Here is a 13,568-nt window from a genome sequence, read left to right as displayed (position 1 = left end):
TGATCTTAAGGGAGAGCAGAACATAATTAAAACAGAAGCTTTCCCAGGCTAGAAGTCTGGTCTTAATAAGTCTCTTCTGCAATATGAAATTAATAAATTGTAAAAATGATAAATTATAAGTTACAGCAAGTATCACCAGAACCGCTTTATGGACTCTGAAGGAAAACAAACTGGAATCTTTGGCAAGATACCACGGACTGCTGAAGTAGCCTGTTATTGCTTTCTATGATACTTTTAAGACATCCTTTGAGCATTATGAACTCTATCCTAATATTGCCATTTGCTTTTTCTACTACAAACAAACAAGCTGAAACAGACTTGAAACAATAGCAGAGTGCTTTAAGAAAGCTTTGAGAAGTGATTGTGAGGAATGATCGCAAATGAAAATGCGTGCAAGAAACAGGATATTAAGTTAAATTTAAAAAATGGACTAGATCTGCTAATTCAGTCAACCCATGCAAGATGATACCGAGTTAAGAAGCTATTCTTGTTGTAATATTAACCCATGGCATTGTGGTTTTGTACAATCTGACAGCCTGAAAATCTAGATGTATAATTACCCTCCCCTAATAACATTTGACCAAACCGTGAACACCAAATAGTCAGCGAGGTCTTCTTTCATCATAATATCCGAACAGTAATCGATAGAAAGAAAGGCTGCGTATCTGTGCAGTCACACAAATTGGAATGCTCAAAAATGCTCAGTGGTGCAGCTCAAAACTGCAATTAAAGCTTAATGTTTCTGAAAAAGACGACACATCCTCCATATTTACAGTGTACATAAAAATCAAGATTGTTACTAATCTATTAGTGCAGAAATTTGAGATAAGATTTCTTAGGCAGACGGAAGGGAAAAGCTGTTTTAGACGCTTCCTCAGATCTAACACGATTAAAGTTGTTGTTGACACTAAGAAGCTGCATGGCAAATCAGGGTGGACAGACCCCTGCATCATGCTAGCATAATGATGCTGATACTTCATGCTATTAGGAGCTAGATAGACTGTGGATAACTTTGGCAGTCCCTTGCAGGCGAGGACAATCGTCTTCCATGATTGTCTAACTCGTATCAAAGACAGTGGATGAGACTTGTGGATATACGTTTTCCGTTGCTCTCTCATCAGTCACCAACCCACTTTAAAGGCCTTTCGTTTTGTTACATGAGCAAGGAGGTTTGCTTTACCGCTGCGGGTAGCCAAGGCCTTCGCGCTGGGAAGAGGTAAGCTCGAGAGCTGCTGCGAGGGAGAGTCCCATCTGGAGAGCGGGACTCGGCCCGAAAGGGGAGGCACGAGTGACCGCAGGATCCAGGTCTCGGGCCCTTCCCTTGAGCGCGGAAACACCTGGGCGCTGCTCGGGGCGGGGACGCGCAGCCCCGGCCCCAGGGGACGACCCTGCCGCGGGGAAGGCGCGGGAGCGAGCCCTACCTGGCACCTGGCGGGCCCACGCTGGCAGAGCCGGCGCGGCCGGGCGCTGAGGCGCCGCGTGCTGCTCCCGAGGTTGTCTCGCCTCCTCCCCGCAGCCGAAGCAGCCCCTCAGCGGGCGGTAGCTCCTACTCTCCCCGGCCGCGACCAGCAGCGAGTCCCGGCCCCGGCCCTTTTTTGGGCAGCAAGTGCGCGCCGCTTTCCGCCCCCGCAACATCACTTCCCGTGGGGCCGGGGCAGGGCGGGCGCGGCTCTTCCCCGGCCCGTCCCGGTGGAGCTCGGCTCGGTGCTACGGCACCAGCCGCCCCGAGCTGTGCCCTCAGCGATCCGCTCTCCCGCCTTCCTGGAGGCCCGACACCGCCCGGGCCGCGCAGCGCGGCAAGGGGGCAGCGGCGCGCTGTGCTCGGCTCGGCCCGGCCCCCGGCGGCTGCGGGACACTCGTTGCTCGGGGAAAGCGAGGTGGAAGAAATCCGCTCCGAGCGGTCCTCCCAAACCCGCCTCTCTTTGGGGTCTCAAAGGTTACGGCCAGGGAGCCGAGTCTAAGAGGAAACGTTTACTTCCCGAGGGAGGCGCAGTCACTAAAGCGACTTCATAAGGAGCTAGACCGCAGCAGCACGAGAGTAGCCTTCACCTAGATGAGGACCGGGTGCGGGGCCCTGGGGAGCCCATCTCCGCCAACCAGGATTTGCACTCGCATTTACTGTGTTAACCACTGTAGACACATGGGCATCCTTTTCTTCCCACTTGTTATTCTATACACGCGCACATATACATACACACGTGTGCGTGCATGTAAAGGAGATCATATGCTCCTAGTTCTTATTACAGAGAGGTGCATCAGGCTTTGATGGGCAGGCATCACTTGTTGCCCTAGTTCATGTTGGCCGCAGCCAACATTAGGAATCAGTGCTGCCCTCTCCCGGTAATTCACCTTTAAACAAATCGGTGGGGTTGAACTTTCCTTTAACTCTTCCGTTGTTCAACAGAGCATTTCCCAAGCGCAGCCCACCTTTTGTGTTTCCTCATGTTGTCCTACCACCTAAAAACAGGCAGCACCTGCACAAAGAATGACTTTGGAAGGCCACCCAGCTCTGGGCTCCTGGGAGTCAGGCAACCGGTCACATGAAGTTGGCAGAAATACTTCACCACTCTGTGCCCCACTTAACTGCATTCGTCAAATAGGGAATCATAATACTTAACTTTCTTTTGTAAAAATCCTTGAGAGAAGTGCTTAATTAAGCATGAGAAAAGCAGGGTAAGAGAAAACCAAACAATGGGGATGACATTCCTTCAGACGAAGGAAACTGAAGACAGGGAGAGAGCATTATGCACAGCTGAGCTTGATTGCCCGTCGTCAGGGGCTCGGGAAGGTACTTGTCTAGACTTACCAAAAAAGGATAGATTCTCTGGGACAGAGAGGACTGGTAGCTTCCCCCATTTTGTTTCATATATTTTTCCACTCTTAGAAACAGGAAAAAACCCCACAAAGGATGTCCCCCTTATTATTGTTAAAAGGTCTTGTTTTCTAATTTTGAACACATTTTATTAGTTTCTCATTTTGTTTCTCATGGTTACCGGCATTATCTTATTACAACAGTCCTTGAGTTTATCAGTAACCTTTTTGTTAGACTAATTCAGTCTTTTTGACTCATTAATTTTTCCTATCAACACATATTGTTTTACATTACTATAACATATCTAGGAACCTTCACCCATCTCCCAACAGTTGATCTCACAATTGGCATAGGCATGCTAACTACCATCTTATTCAACAGCCTCTTATAACTGGCGGAAATTACTTCCTTTGTCTGCAATTCTCATCATGTCAGCAGCAATTCTCCCCAGCTACTTGACAACTAGCCTCCTCACCTGCCATTTCTATTCTAATCCTTAATATTCTCTCATGGCCTCTCAGCTGCCACTGAACCATTTAGTGCTTCCAGCTGCCATTTCCTTCCTGTCCTTAAAAAAACCCCTAGGAAAAGAAAGTTATTAATAATTTTGTTCATCAAGATAAAAGTTCTTCAAACCAAGATATACTAAGGTTAACACTATATTTCCTAAAACTTTGCTGAAATGGTTTCCAAAGAATGATCTACCCTTCAAACAGTCTATTATTCTGCATGATTCTCATAATAGACTCTATTTTAGAATCAGACATGGCACAAAGAAACAGTAAAGCAAAACCTGCACGGGCAGAGGGAGAAAGATTAACACCTGAAAATTTTTATCTTCAAAATGCTTTTCATATCAGCACTTATGATAGCACCACTTTTCTAACAGCTCAAGTGAGATGCAGAGAGGAGAGCCAGCTTGCCCAAAGCCACAATTTGAGTCTGTCACACCTGATACCACAGAACTCTACAGTTCCTGGCTTTTCCAGTTCACCATTAGGCAATGCTTAGGCAATGCACCAACAGCCTCTTTTTTTTTTTTGTCTGATTTCCATTTTTCTAATTATATATTGTAAAATGGTAAAGGCTATTAAAAGCAGAGGAAGTTGTACAATTATGCTTTCAATTCCTCATAGGACTGATATAAAAAGCAGACTGACAGACATAAATATATCTGTAATTTAAGAATCTATAAGAAGCCATGGAAGGGGAATCAAATTCAAACCTGGATACAGTAGTAAGGGTAGCGTGGCACTCTTGATTTTATTCTTCCTTAAGATTAGATTTGATCTAACACTTTTAATAAGGTCTTGGACTTTAAAAGTTGATTAATCTAGTATCTGATACAAGTGTATGTGCTTCCATGCCTCCAACCTGGCAAAACTGCCATTGAAGGGCTAAAATGAATCCAGTTTCTACCAATTGCAGAACAGATGAAACTATAAAAGAAAAATGAACATTTTTCGAAACACAGGTGCCTTTATAAGTTGGGGCCAGCATACTAGAAAGTTAAGAAAATTCTACATGTTTACAGGGTAGATAAAATTAATGGGTTTTTTTAAATAAAAAAAATATTTTTTATTTAAATCAGATGTTTTTATTTAATCATATTGATTTTTTACGATGCTTTAAAAAACATATATAGTTTTAATTTAAGATATGTTAAAGCTTAAAGATATCATCATGGAATAGGGATTATAACTTCTAGTTATATACTATTTGAGACAACATGTTTATGTAACCTTTTGAGAAGTTTTATAAATAGGTCGCGACAGGCCATGGACTATATTAGGACTCCAATCTTATAGCGTTTCCGAGGCTCCTCTATAGATTTGTAAAGATTAAAGAAAACCACTCTATCGCATGGGACTCAGTGCTCAGTCTAAAAGATCCCATTAAGTATCTCTGTGATGCTCAATTTCAGTTCTCAAAGTGTGGATTTTGTGATTCTAGAGCAGTGGTCTCCAACCTTTAAGTCAGAGATCACTTTCAAACTTAAAAGGAACCAAAGATCTACCCTGCCACACACTCCCTCCAGCCCCACAGGCAAGTCTAAGGGGAGGGGAGCGGGCAGAGGAAAGGGCTGTGGTGGGGAATGAGGCAGCCCTAGCCCTACTACCTCCCTCACCGCTGGGGCCTCTATCTGCCCCCCACCTCCCCCCATCAGTGGGGAGGTAGGGAATGGAGCAGGGGCAGGCCCTGCACAGCCCGCACAGTGCAGGGGACAGAGTCACAAGTGACTTATCTCGTGGGGCAGTCCCTAGATCTGCCGGTGGAACAGCGCTGGCTGCAGGCTGGACTGCAGTGGCAGCAGTGCTGGGAGCAAAGCCCCCCCAACCACTTCTCCCAGTGCTGGGGCTGTCCCTCCAAGCACAAGTGTGGGCCAGGCCCAGCAAGAACAGCCCAGTGCAGCCTTCCAGCCAGCAGCTGCACGCCACACCCCAGCCCTCAAGTCCTCATAGAGGGGCAGGGGGGCAGGCTGCACCGAGCTGTTCTCACTGGGCCTGGCCCACACTTGGGGTGGGTAACGCCAGGAGCAGCAGATGAAGGACTATACCCACCCCCGCTGCCCGATCTCACTCCCAGCACCACCGCAGCCTGGGCAGGAAGAGCTGGTGTGGCCCCAGCCACAGCCCACACCAGCCTGCCGGCAGATCCAGGGTTGCACGCCCCTGTACTGTGCCCCCTGGACGAGCCACTTGCGGCTCCACCCCACTCCCTGCACTGGCTGGGCAGGGCCTGCCCCTGCCTCATTCCCTACCTCAGAGCTGCTGTAGCCGTTGGCGCTGCCCCATGTTTGGGGAGGGGGGTGGCATCTGCCCCTCTGATCTGTGTGCGGCAGAGGCAGCTGCCGTTGCAGGCTGGGCTTTGTGCCTCCAGCCCTGCTGCACGTGCCGCCTGGGCCTCTGCCCCTTCCCTCCCCCACAAACTGACCTGTTGGGCTGGGGGCGTGGTGCTCACGACTGCCTGTTTGCGCTCAGCCCCCCCAGGATCAACTTCAAGAGGCTCCAGGATCCATTGGGTGACCTAGAAATCATAGGCAGACAAGTTTCTTTTGGTAGATGTGATATCTTTTATTAGATCAACTAAATAGTTGGGAAAGTTCTTTGCAAGCTTTTGGACATAAACACTGTTCTTTAGGCACAGAGAGAGTTTGTCCTCTCCAGAGATAACATCCTCAGGCATATATATACACATACCTTTTCATCCTGTGATGCACTGCAGAGCTGGTGGGTTGAAGTAGACTCAATTAATCAAGTCTGCTCCACATGCAAGCTGACGCACACTGCGCTGTGTCACATGTAGTGTATAGGTGGTGAAATGCACCGTCAGCACAGAAAACGGCAGCAGTGCACTTTTGAACTAAAACATCTCCATGGATTACCCACCCATCAGCCCTATTGTCTCCCTGCAGGTTTATGCACACATGCTGTAGCTAGACCTTACCTCTCTAAAAGTGCAAAGTTCCTAGAAGTTAAATGAATAAAAGACATCAAACAACAAGAATGCACTTTCTGTAGAAAGCAATGATTAAATCGAGACTTCCTGATCAGTGATTTAAACTGATTCGATTTCAACCAAATCCACCCTATACGTTTACATAAATTTAATAAATATTTCATTTACAAGGCCTACTTTTGCCATTATTTATTCTTTACCAATACAAACAAGTTTGATTTTGAACGATAAACTGCACTTTTTATCACATTAAGGCATAAACATACAGTGCCCAAGTCAGCACAGCACAGCAGCTCCGCACAAGTCTCACTAGTCTTCCTTTGCTGCATCTTGTGGCACTTCCAATTCTTCCTTAATTTGTTTCTGTTCTCTTCTGAACTGATCAAAGATTGGCTTATAGATGTAGACGCCTCCAGCAACGCCAAGGACCATCCCCAGGATTTTCTGAGTAAAGGTCAGTCTACCAAACATATTCACCACCAGGGAAAAGTGCTAGGCCCCTCGTCAAAGAAATGCCAACTGGTCTGCACGCCCCCGCGGCGCTCCCGGATCTGCAGACAACGAAAACGGCCGTCACACCCCAGCTCGTGCGTTATGCTTTTGCCAGCGGCTAAAGGGGATCCCGACTCCACCAGGGACAACGCGCAGTTTGCGCTTCACCCGCAGAGGTGGGCGGAGGCGGGGAGAGGTCTGCGCCTTACCAAATACTTAGACTTCGACCTGGACCTGGACTGGAAGAGGCCTGTGCTTGGGCACATGGCGGAGCGGGAAAGCACCGGCCAGCTTGCAGCTACTGCTGGTAAACGAGCGCAGCCTCTCCCTGCCGCGGCGACCATAGAGACAGGACCGCCCAGACAAGCCGGAAGAACGTCGCTTCCTTATCCGGAAGCCGCCGCCGCAGGCCCGTTGCCCGCGCACTTGCCTGCCCCACGCCAGATCTCCCGGTCGGCGCCGCCCAGCGGAGGCGGGCGTGATGCAGGCGGAGGCCCGCGGCCGGGCCGGGGTCGCCGGCGCTGTGCGGCTTCGCAAGAGGAAGTCGGTGCTGTACAGCTCCGCCGGGGCGAGCGGCGGCGCCCGGGGCGCAGGTGAGGGACATCCTGGGACCGAGCCGCCTCCTGGCGCCATCTCCAGCCTGGGGCGGGGGCTCGGCCGGGGCTGTCCCAGTCCGCCGGGCTGCGAGCGCAGGGCTACGCGCTAAGCCGTAGTACGGGCAGACCAGAGCTGCCGCCAGTAGGCGATGGTAGGCAAGGGGGCTGGAAGGTACCGCAGCAGGGTCACCCAGGCCAGCGGCCTGTCTGCTCCACCTGCTCCTGAAAACTTCCGGGAGGGAGACGCCCTTGCCCCTCTGGGCAGCCCGTGCCAGGGCTGATGACCCTCAGAGTCAGATATTTTTCCTAATCCAATCTGAATTCCCTCTGCTGTAGTTGAAGTCTGTTGTTCCCAGTCCTGGCCCAACAGCTACACAGAAAAGCCCATCTGCATCCTCTCTATAATGGTCCTTCAGGTATTTGAAGAGTTACCAATCCCCCTCCATCTTTTCTCCCACCTAAACAGCAGTAGGTCTTTCAGTCTATCACAAATCTGGCTTCCCAGGCTCCTAATCATTTTTTGCTGCTGTGGTAGACTCCCTGCAATCTGTACACCTTTTTGAAGTCTGGGACCCAAAACTGAACCCAGTACTTCAGGTGAGGCATCACTAGTGGTGAGTAGACCACAGACCCTCTGCTAGACTTCATCTTCTTAAGGCACGGGATATCCCATGGACATGGCCCATTGCTGGGCCTGAGCCATAAGTGGTACTGGCATAGGCCCAAGCCACGGTTCATGTGCTGACACTAGATTCTAGCACTTAAAATGTTTCTAACACTCACATTTGCAAAGAGAAGCTTGAAAGCAAGTGTGACAGGTGCACTGTCCTCTGCTTGGCCTCTGGCAGAGAAAAGGGCAAGCAGCAGCCCCTGCCAAAAAGGGGAACTTGTATACCATATTCAGCATCAGTCCCTGAAAGTGTGACTGATTTCAATGCTGAGGAGGGATGCTGCTCACTGTACCCATAAAAGTGGGATCTAAAGAACATGAGTGCTACATCTTGGGCACAGTAACATATTTGATTCTTCAGCTGTCATCTTCCCTTTCTCACTATTTTTATAAACTGAAAAAATAATTTAAATTCACATTACCATAATTGAACATCTGCCTTCACCACAACCAGTTAGGGGTATTTACATCTCTCAGAACTACTTTCTCAGATTGCAAAATGGGCTGATGCCAATGCAGCCATTACCTTCAACTACTGAATCAAAGCTAGAAAGGACTCTTAGTCTATTCATCTTCGTTTGTTTGAAGGGTAGAGACTTTTGAAAAATAGAAAACCGATTCCGAAGAATATGCTGGCCAGTTCCCCCCAATCCCCTCCCTCCCTCCATTCGCCCAAATGAATGAAAGTTTAGGTTTGGGGGGAAGAATAGCTCAAGTCCAAAGCAGTCAATTCACATTGTTTTCTACCTGCTAATAACCCAAGGTACTCGTCTTTGCAAAGTTTTTGCTAGATTGTTTTAACTTCTTTTGTACTTCAAACACCACATTTTACTAGATGGTGGGACAACATTCTTTTTAATTAAGAGTTCAACACAGAACCAACTAGATGCCAAGAAAAATCTCATTAAAGTACGAATTGCAAATAAGGACAAGAAAATGACAGAAATTGACAGAGGATTAAATCTGATGAGTTAAGGGTTTTTTTTAGTCTTGCTTCCAGGATCAGGCTACTAGATAGTTAACAGCTGTCAGTTGGAAGAGATACCTCTGTTCAAATAGTAATTGGTGTACAGTATAATTACTGAAGCATCTATAAAAGTTTTCTTAAAACTATTGTTTTGCTTTCTCAGATCTTATTGGTGAACACATTTATTTGGTCTTGTTTACCATAACTATACGAGTACTTAACTGCATTCTAGTCCAGACAAGCTTTGTTCCTGATGAATACTGGCAGTCGCTTGAAGTTGCACATCATATGGTTTTCAAATATCCTTTGAGATGAAGTTAAAATAAATGGCATTGTTCTAGAATTAAATGTGTTCATTTTATTTAATTTTATCATAATTAAATCCAACTTTGCGTGGGCAGGCTGTTTGGCTGCAAGTCTCTCTGACAACATTAAATGAATCTGATCATTGGTAGAATCACTAAAAGTAGCCATGAAATAAAATCTTGTTTTTTCCTAAAATTGTGAAAGCTTGAAAACAAGCAAAGCTCAAGTGTGAAAACTCTGTTTCATTTATTTATGGTATATATCCTTAATATTACTAATTATGGCCACCTGACTTGGGAATGGGAAAAAGGCTTACGAGGTTACTCGTACCCACTACTCTTTGCAGGCATGTATAAAATTTTACAGCTGTTGGCAAAGGATGAGGTTCAACTACTGGTAAGTAATTAAGTAACTAAAAAGCCCATCTGTTACTTAAAATTAATGTTATCAAAATGGTGTGCTATAGGTCAGACATTTCTTGATTGCTGCCTATATGAAAAGAAATACCCAGATCTGGCAGTTGGATCTATGTGTATTAAACCACTGTACCCAGGATTAGAGCCTCAGTGAAATTAGTGGTGCTCTACCATGGTTCTTGGGCCCACTCATAGAACTCTAAAAGGCAGGACAGACCATTAAAATTGTAAGTAATGATTCTTGGCTTCTCTCAGCCACTTGTAGTTTATTGTTCAGCGTTAAAGTCTTATTTGCTTAGTAAGTCCTTGCAAACAAAGTAAGTTTTGAATTGCATAAGACCATGAGCTACTGGTTAACAACCAGCAGATTTTGATGGTGGCATTTCTCAGAAGTGCTCAGTATTGATCTAACTCTGCTTTCCACTCATTACAATTATTAAAATTCCCTTCAACTTTAATGGGAGATGAGTTACATCACTGCTGAGCAATTCTGAAAATTCTGAATACCCTTCCGAGAACTTAAGACAATAGGTTTAATGTCAAACAGGTTTTTTTACTTAGTTTTAATAGAAACTTTGAACTCATATTTCTGTAGGGCTGAAATATTTAAAATAAGTGCTCTTTACAAAAAGGTAAAGAAAAGGCCATGCATCTTTAGAGTGCAGACAGATGCAATGATTGTACTGACATCAGAGGATACCAACATAAGCTTATATAATGCAACTATTACACTATATGTTTCTGTAGTGACAGAAGTGTTGCAAAACCACTCCAACTTTAAGCCTATTTCATTCAGGGTGATTTACCTCATTTGTGCCACAGGGGAATTATGAAGAGGTAAGGGTTAGTGCAGGGGCAGGCAATTATTTCAGGCAGAGGGCCGCATACTGAGTTTTGGCAAGCCTTTGAGGGCTGCATGACAGGCAGCCAGGGGCAGATAAATATTAATTTTCTAAATTTTTAGGGGCCCCACGGGCTGGATAGAATGGGCTGATGGGCCTCATCTGGCCCACGGGCCGCATTTTGCCCACCCCGGGTTAGTGTGACAGCTGATGAGCACTTCTGAACAGTTCTTCCTTTCCTTTTAAAGTGGCTAAAATGAGTATCTGTCCATACCCACATTTCCTCAGTGTAGTGACAGTTCATAAGTGCATTTATTTTTCTATATTGTGGTTAAACCTTGGTATTTAATAGAGGCTTGTTTATAAAAATCAAAAATAAATTTTCTCCTTTTTTTACTAATGTAGATTTGGGTCCCTAGACTTGTCCAAGCACTTCTTTCAGCCTTAGCCGATGTAAAGCTATACTCGTTCGTGAAATACAGAGAAAATGCAGAAACAGCAAAGTGGGTGGTGAGTCTCCACCTTCAAAAATGTTTCTTGTGCATGCTGACGTAGTATATTATTAACAGATAATGTAACATTTAACAGAGCTTAAATATGTCAAAGGGCTTGGTTATATTGCTGAATATTTTGCAAGTTTGGGAATTAAGTGCTAATGATTTTATTTAAAGCTATATAAATACTGTATTAATCTCTTTTTCTCCTACATAAGTTGTTACTGATAATTGTTTTTAGTATTTTTGCCAGTTGTGCTCTTGGTTTACATGGTACTGCTGTACCAGAACTCTAACAAACACCATGGAAACTGTTCTCACCATCTTTGCTCTTTTCTACTATCCACTGGAAGGCTCAAAGATGGGAAGCAGGTGAGAGACTTTGTACTAACAATACTGGTAACCTTTGGTTTAGGATGATCAAGATGGATACAACTTTTAAAATGATACTGCATCATTACACTTTTTTCCAGCCTTCCCCTATTGATCCTCTTTGTTTTTGTTACAAAAATGCAGTTTTCTGCATTTATAAAGCTTACCTCAAAGTGCATTCTAATAGCATGAAAGACTGACCATTACTTTATCTTTCAAGCTGAGCTTTAACTTTACCCTTCAGCACAGGTCCCCCGCAGAGCCACCCAGTCCAGTTATGTCTTAAGGCAAGACTGCCTGATGTATGAAGATAAATGGATAAATTGGAAGCTGCCTCAGTACCCTTTTTGCTACATAGAGGTGTCTACAATTAAACACAAACAGGGTAGATGAGGGGGCAAAAGAAACCTAACATTAAGTACAGCAGCCCAAAACACTGAGCTTGTGAAGAAACTGCAGCTGTTTTGATTTCTGGATGGAACGATGACTGTGTTGTTGCTGCTACTCTTATCTCCTAGAGGTGGTCGGAATAGTGGGAATATAAAATTGTGCTTCCTTTGTTCCCAGCTCAAACCCTCGTTCTGTAGGAAGCATCAATTTAAGCCAGGATATAAAATCATACAGAGCTGGTGCTGCGACAAAAAAAATCCCTCAGTGCTGGCCCCCAACTATAGAAATGGGGCTGGGAGATTTAAAAAAAAGAAAGAAAAAAAAATTAACTGAACTCCTTTAAAATACATATGGTTCCTTGTTACAGACTTGGGACCAGATCCTATTCCAGAATCTGTGCGTTTAAGTGTGATCCTATTCTACTGGGCTCAAGTCCATCAAAAAAATCAGGCAAAAGGAGGATGGATCTTCCTCCTCTCACTTTTTGTGTTTTAATTGTAAGGCTAAGTGAAAGGGACATAATAATGGCATACAAATTAATGGCTACTTGGGGATCAAAGTAAGATAGAATAGGATCACATTTAGACTAAGTTAGATGCTGTTTGATTGCTTAAAAGGTGGAAAAGGATCTGGTGTCAAATCATAGTTTAGTTTACAGCATGTTTGTTTAGTTAGGTCAGTAACTGTTTGCACCTAAATTCAAGTCTATTGGTGCACATGCTGCTGTGCTTGCCTATGTCCATGCCTAGAAACTAATTAAAATGCTATATGCCCTCCCAGTATATCCTACATTAAGATGTCATTATGAGTGAAGTCTCTCTACAATGCTCTTCATGGTGTCATTAATTTTCCCTTTTTCTAGTTGCAAATATTTAACTTTGGTAGCACTTGCATTTATTATTCGTCCAACTGCTGTTATACCATGGATACCTTTGGTGTTCTGGCATTTTTGGGAAGAACAGAAGAAAGGAGACCTCATCCTATATAACTTTGTTCCAGTAGGGTAGGTATTTTCTGAAATCAATTAACTACATTAGCTATGTATAATTTACCTATGATATGTTATATTAATATTAGATTAATGTAGACCAGTGGTTCTCAGTGCAGTGCCTGTGGGTGCCATAGTGCCCCCCAGGGTTTTTATTCAGGTGACCACGCGCATTTTCATGATCAGCAAAAATCATTATTCTAACAAAAATGCTGTTACATTGGTGCTCACTTTTTCTTTTGAATTTGAATGTGCCCTTGGGTACATAAGTGTTGGGAACCCCTGATGTAGACCCTTTGTATATCTACCCTCTTTACATTTTTTCTCGAGTATAAGAATGCAAGAACCTAGAGAAAGCTCCTGCTTAGAATAATTTGTGAAAAGGGAATAATAAAACACTATGGAAATAGGGCCTGCTTTCTGTATAAAAGAATAGGAGGGTATGTTGGGTAACCTTATGAGGGTAATATATGAGGACCTCCAACCCACTAGTGACTGTTCTAGAGACCTTAGTTGCCAGTGAATTATTAGAGATGTTTATGACTAGGTAGAGGCGTCCACTCTGTATGAAAGACTGACCTCTACACAAGACACTTCACTTTAGATTAGAACCAGTTACTGTGCAGTTAAACATCTGCATGTGTAGACTGTGACACTTACTGCACAGTAATTGGGTCTAATCATGAGTAAATTTGCTACCTGAAAATGCAAATAGCAAATTAACTCTCAATTGCTCACTGCACAGTAGTGTGTGTGTGTGTGTG

The 13,568-nt window shown here is 44.7% G+C and overlaps 2 protein-coding genes across 2 annotated transcripts in view; one reads left to right on the top strand and one right to left on the bottom strand.

Annotated features, from left to right (window-relative positions):
• Positions 1-6,407: 6,407 nt before the first annotated feature.
• Positions 6,408-7,086, bottom strand: PIGBOS1 (PIGB opposite strand 1). Its single transcript, XM_019533544.1, has 2 exons — positions 6,973-7,086; positions 6,408-6,822 (listed from the first exon to the last, which is right to left on the bottom strand). Exon 2 carries the CDS (start codon positions 6,740-6,742, stop codon positions 6,581-6,583), a length of 162 nt encoding a protein of 53 aa, XP_019389089.1. The 5' UTR covers positions 6,743-6,822; positions 6,973-7,086; the 3' UTR covers positions 6,408-6,580.
• Positions 7,087-7,121: 35 nt separating this feature from the next.
• PIGB (phosphatidylinositol glycan anchor biosynthesis class B) overlaps positions 7,122-13,568 on the top strand; it is a 15,637-nt gene continuing 9,190 nt past the window's right edge. Inside the window, exons 1-6 of the mRNA XM_019533534.1 lie at positions 7,122-7,356; positions 9,160-9,295; positions 9,581-9,698; positions 10,966-11,070; positions 11,296-11,426; positions 12,679-12,819. Of these exons, the coding sequence (XP_019389079.1) occupies positions 7,245-7,356; positions 9,160-9,295; positions 9,581-9,698; positions 10,966-11,070; positions 11,296-11,426; positions 12,679-12,819 (743 nt within the window). The 5' untranslated portion in view covers positions 7,122-7,244. The remainder of the gene's footprint in view (positions 7,357-9,159; positions 9,296-9,580; positions 9,699-10,965; positions 11,071-11,295; positions 11,427-12,678; positions 12,820-13,568) is intronic.

This window comes from Crocodylus porosus, unplaced genomic scaffold (genome assembly GCF_001723895.1).
Source record: "Crocodylus porosus isolate Cpor-Errol unplaced genomic scaffold, CroPor_comp1, whole genome shotgun sequence".
NCBI classification, from domain to species: domain Eukaryota; kingdom Metazoa; phylum Chordata; order Crocodylia; family Crocodylidae; genus Crocodylus; species Crocodylus porosus.
The sequence above is the reverse complement of the archived record's forward strand: the minus strand, read 5'-3'. Positions and strand labels throughout refer to the sequence as shown.